This window comes from Rhamphochromis longiceps, linkage group LG22 (genome assembly GCF_057381845.1).
Source record: "Rhamphochromis longiceps isolate RC_006_pf linkage group LG22, R_longiceps_female_GT1.1, whole genome shotgun sequence".
NCBI lineage: Eukaryota > Metazoa > Chordata > Actinopteri > Cichliformes > Cichlidae > Rhamphochromis > Rhamphochromis longiceps.
In genome coordinates this window covers 24,419,385-24,424,874 of record NC_140577.1, presented here as the reverse complement: position 1 = coordinate 24,424,874, position 5,490 = coordinate 24,419,385, and the positions used below count along the sequence as shown (strand labels likewise).

At 38.9% G+C, this 5,490-nt stretch overlaps 1 protein-coding gene across 1 annotated transcript; it reads right to left on the bottom strand.

The window, feature by feature from the left end:
* Window positions 1-348: 348 nt before the first annotated feature.
* LOC146644117 (gap junction beta-7 protein-like) lies at window positions 349-5,183 on the bottom strand. The gene is made up of 3 exons (XM_085395582.1): window positions 5,133-5,183; window positions 2,218-2,702; window positions 349-1,467 (listed from the first exon to the last, which is right to left on the bottom strand). The coding sequence occupies exons 2-3, from the start codon at window positions 2,605-2,607 to the stop codon at window positions 1,042-1,044; spliced, it is 816 nt and encodes a 271-aa protein (XP_085251708.1). The 5' UTR covers window positions 2,608-2,702; window positions 5,133-5,183; the 3' UTR covers window positions 349-1,041.
* Window positions 5,184-5,490: the final 307 nt, after the last annotated feature.

Sequence of the window (5,490 nt, the reverse complement as noted above, 5' to 3'; positions counted from 1 at the left end):
ACATGGTCTAATATTTACATTTAGCATATAACTGCAACATGCTTTTTTCGTTTTTTTTTTAAGACTCGAAAGGACTTGAAATTCAAAATTTCAGACTTATGACTTTACTCGGACTTTTACACCAGTGACTTGAGACTCGACTCTGACTTGCCTGACATTACTTGAGACTTGACTTGTGACTTGAGGATAAAGACTTGAGACTTACTTGAGACTTGCAAAACAGCGACTTGGTCCCACCTCTGATTCCTGAGCCGCAAGACCACATTAAAATAATAAACACTGACTAACTCGCTATTTCCAACCGAAATGTTGCTAAAGAATAGCAACAGTTTACAGTGTAACACTTAGCTAACCACAGCAGACAAATGAATAACCGAAACTAGTTGTGGTGCTGTTAGTTACGTCACATTGGTCAATAAAAGAGAAACTCAATAAACAACATTACTATGTTATTATGAAGACAAAAACAAAATATAAAATGTGGGAATTCAATACTTGTCCGTAGTTGAAAGCCGTTACTTTTTGACAGCGTCTGTAAGGGCAAAAATGACGACGTCCGGTTTCCGCTCACCATTGGTGCATTGTCCTATCTATCAAAACCGCACCCGTGTCCTCTGCTTCTGATTGGACGGTAGCGTGACGCCAGAACAAATATGGCGGGATCATATGGGTATCTCTACTGTAAAGTACTTGTGAGTGACTCAGTGTGTAATGCTTTGGTGAATAAAGGGTTTACTTACAGCATGTGCTTTTCCTAACTGACAGGCAGTAACCATAAAAGGTTACATAAAAACATGAATACAGACACACACATCATACACATATAAAGCATCATTACTCAAAAATAGCTTCCTTTTCATCTGCAATTTTGCTGTCGATTTCCATGCAGAATATCATATAACAAAGTTTTATTTACAAATCACTGGGTATTTCTTTGCCGTTGAGTAACAGTTCTGCAAGCCGTCGGAAGGATGCATTTGCTTCCAGTAGCACCTAGAGTTATTCATTTAGTTTTTCAGAGTAGCCCGAGCAAGATGATTCTTATTTCATAGTTGGTGTCTCCTCTGTCTTGATGTTATTCAGGTTCTGGTTAGACACTGTTGGATCCACTCTCAAAGATGATCTAGACTTGTGCCTTGGAAAAGCTGCTGACAGTGGCTTCAGCTCGTGTGTCTCTGCGGACGCCTGCCTGTCTGCATCTATTTTCCTCTTGATTTGTTTCTTGACTTTCTTGCAGATGAAGTAAAACATCTCACAGATGCACATCAAGATACAGACAGCAGAGGACACCACCATGAAGAGAGTGAAGATCTTCTTCTCTGTGGGGCGGGATACGTAACAGTCCACTATGTTCGGGCAAGGATCCATTGAACACTTTAACAAACGTGGTAAGTCGAACCCTTCGTAGATGTGGTAAAGGATGTACAGGAAACCAGCATCAAAGCTTGCCTTTAAGATCAGGCTCACCTATAAGAAGACAAATGAGTGTTAAAGTAGGAAAAATCTCATGGATTGCTAATGACTGTGTTTGACAGAATTAATTTTAAATGTTCACTAATTGCTGTAACTTATCCCAATCATTTGTCTAAGCTCTTGTTATGACGATTAATTAGTTTAAAAAAATAAATAAATAAATGACCCTATGAAAAAATTGGAACATAAATGAGGATTCTTCAACCTTCTATAAACTATATAATGAAAATTCCTGATATTTACCAAAATCAGTCAAAACAAAAGTGAACACTTGGTAGAGACGTTTCTAAACAGCAAATGAAAGTGAAATTAAAGACAAGAAAAAAGACACCATGTTACAGACATAATAGTCCCACATTCCACTGTAGGGATATATTATATGGCTGTTTAAAGGAAGCCTTGAAAGCATAGAACCACTTAAAATAGAGTTTCTTTCAGTATCAGATCGATACTAGGGTGATATGATCTGTACTTTGTTTCTATCCTCTAAGTTCAGTATATATATATATTTAGAAATAAAAAAATACATCAGACATACACTGTGAAAAATATCTGAATGTCTTTGCAATACTTGATATTGATAGATACCAAAATTTGCATTATCGTAGACCACTCTTGCAAAGTCACACAACTTCACATCAGTTTGGTGGAGCTTGTTGCTCATACATTATAATTGCAAATCTCCTTCCATGTGTGGCATACACAATAACAGTGGAATTAAACTTTAGCACCCTTCATTCTTACCAGGTATGTCCACCACAGCCCTCCACGTTTCTTCCCAGGGCGGGCATACATGTGTTTACCCTCATGGGTGGTGGTGTACTTTAAGTCCTTCATCTCTCGATATTTGACATGGGCAACAACCATCAGCGACGGGCATGTGACGAAGATGAGCTGCAGGGCCCACAGGCGGATGTGGGAGATGGGGAAGAAGTGGTCGTAGCACACGTTGGTGCAGCCTGGCTGTTTAGTGTTGCATTCAAAATCTTTGCTCTCTTCACCCCACACTCGCTGAGCCGCCACCACAAACACCATCACCCGGAAGATGAAGACCACTGAGAGCCAGACCCGACCAAACACTGTGGAGTAATTGTTGACCCCACTGATGAGGTCCTCCAGCCAATTCCAATTCATGACTGCTGTCTTGGAGGGGGACAAGGGGACAGAAATTTGAGGAGTATGTTTGACCTCCTGAAGAGATCAGGTGGAATGAAGTTCCTGATCCAAACCTGAGCAATGAAACAAGAAAATATGTTAGAAGAATCTTTGTAGTTAAAATACTTGAAGCAGTATGATGCCAGTCAGTGGTTTGTAAAGTCCTGGTCCAAAAAGTTAAATATAATAAAAGCCTCTAATTTAAGTTAATGTCCTAAATAAAGATAGAAAGAAAATATTAACTTCAAGTACTGACTGAGACTGTAGTGTTTAGCTATATACAATGAGATCATATGCATGACACACACACACACACACACACACACACACACACACACACACACACACACACACACACACACACACACACACACACACACACACACACACACACACAATTCTGTTTTATTCATTTAGTGCTAAATAACAACAACAGGTGCACAGTAAGGTAAAGACCCTACAATAATACAGAGGAAACCCCTACAATCATATGACCTATTTGAACAACTGCTTAGGCGACAGTGGGGAGGACGGACCCTCCAGAAATAAAATGCTCAATGTGGAAGGGAGCCAGTGATTAATAATAACTAATGATTAAATGCAGAGAGGTGTATAAACACATGGTGAGTGAAGTAGATGAGTGAAGAAGTAAAATTCAGAGCATCATGGGAAGTTCTTCAGCAGTGTCTGTGAGTTTTGGAGCTGGTTCCACAGAAGAGGGGAAGAAGAGCCCTGATAGCTAAAGGCTCTACTTCCCATTTTACTTTTAAATACCCAAGGAACCAGAAGTAAGCCTGCAGTCTGAGAGTGAACTTCTCTATTCTATTGAGGTGATATGGTAGTATGAGATCTTTCAGATAAGACGTGGCCTGATTTTTCAAGACCTAGTATGTGAAGAGAAGGATCTTAAATTTAATTCTGGATTTAACAGGGAGCCAATGAATAGAAGCCGAAGTTAGAGAAATATGCTATCATTTAGTCCCTGTCAGTGTTCTTGTTGTAGCATTTTGAATCAACTGATGACTCTTCATGGAATTCTTTGAACATCCTGATAATAACGATTTGCAGTAGTCCAGCATGAACTTTCAGTTTCACTCTGAGACAGGGTCTCTGGAGGCCAATGCAATGCCATCCAGTGTATCTGGTTATATCTAGTTAGATACATATTTCAAAGATTTTTTGGGATGAATATAATAGATGTATTAAGCTTAGTAGTGAGTTCAAGCTGACATAATGGCTCAGAAGTCATAGCAAACAAAAAACTTGACATGGAGTGTGCCTTTAAAGATTTCAGTATTTTAATTTTTTTATCTTGTCAACTCACAGCACTATGATCATCCTGTACATTTAGTGGCTGATGTTTGTCATGTGTGTGCCAAACTGTGTATGAGTGCGTTTCTTGGAGTATTTCTACAACAGCAACTACGAAGCCATTGCAGTTTTTTTCTAGTAATGTTCCCCAAAACTAACAATTACAAACATGTAAGCTATTCTTAATTACTGATGAGTTAAATATGAAGTCTCACGAATTAAGCCATTGCGACTGCAAATATGTCAGCTGTTATGTCAAATATGTCATGGTTATTGCTCATTATTCTTTTGCTTTTCTTTTTTAATCTCTGTCTCTGTCTGTCTATGATTCTTAAAGGAAATCTTCTGGCATCATCTTAAAAAAACAGCTACAGATGCTTAAAGGATTTATAAACACACAGCCTACTACCATCGTGCAGTTGCTATTCATTGCTATTCACAAATGTAAAAGGCATGTGATTTTTGTTCATACAAAATACAAACACAGACTGCAGTGATTCTCAGTGAATAAACAAAACCTCAGAGAGAAGAGCATATCTTGCCTAAAGGGAGGTGACCACAACTTGTTTTTCCGTTTGCTTTAGATGCAATGTTGCCCTCTCTCTTATCTATCTATCTTTTTGCATATGTTTCTCTTTCACTTCATCGTGACAATGCAGACAGCTTTCTCAGGTTGTCCCTATCTTAATTAAATGTCTTAAAGAGACTAGGATAAATTAACATCCATAAACATAACAAAGATTACACTATGGCTGCAGTGTGACACATGAACCAATATAATTCAGACTATTCTGGCACTGCCACAGATGTTTGAATACAACTTGCTCTACAGGTTGAGCAAGTTGCCACTTTACCACTCTAACTCTGTTTCGCTCACTCTGTGGACTCCTTTAGAAAGCGGTTGAAAACATTTATTTAATCCATTTTTCTGTTAATATTCTTTTTTAATTTCTCTTTTCCAATTGATTTTATTATAACGTGGTTCTCTTGGCACATGATACAACAAGAACCGAATGAGTGAGACTTGTGCCCTTTTTATTTCGCCAGGCCACTGCTTTCCTACTACTATATTTTTGTCCTCATCCTTTCTTGTATTAGTCTGAATTTAAAACAGAACTCAGCAAATGGGCTACGAAACACCTGTTTCCTTGATCCATTAATTTGCGCAAATATAGACATATGAAGCACCTTACCCTGGACACAGGGAGCACCATAAATGTATGAATGTGATGTGTCAGCTGCTGTTGCCTCAATGCTCACTGACTTGGTTACATCTAGACCTTTAGAGGGGGCTGGCTTTGAGGTGTGGCCTTGCTGGTAAACACAAGGAACCAGAGGGAGATAGGCGGAGCGTCGCTTAGAAAAAGTTACATTCTCTCACCTGACGGTTTTAGTTTGCATGTTGGGCATGAAGAAAACTGCCCCAGGGTATTTTGAGGAAAAACGAGAAGTGACAGAGAGACAATGTCAGAGAAATGGAAGGGAAATGGAAGGGAAACCGTGATGCAGAAAGATAGCAGCACAGCAAAGAGAGAAATGATGCAAAAAGTT

Excerpts from the sequence above, each read along its gene's own strand:
- LOC146644117 (XM_085395582.1), bottom strand. The coding sequence starts at position 2,607 with ATGAATTGGAATTGGCTGGAGGACCTCATCAGTGGGGTCAACAATTAC. Across the intron at positions 1,468-2,217 it reads GGCTGTGGTGGACATACCTG|GTGAGCCTGATCTTAAAGGC; the intron begins GTAAGAATGAAG and ends GTCTTCTTATAG.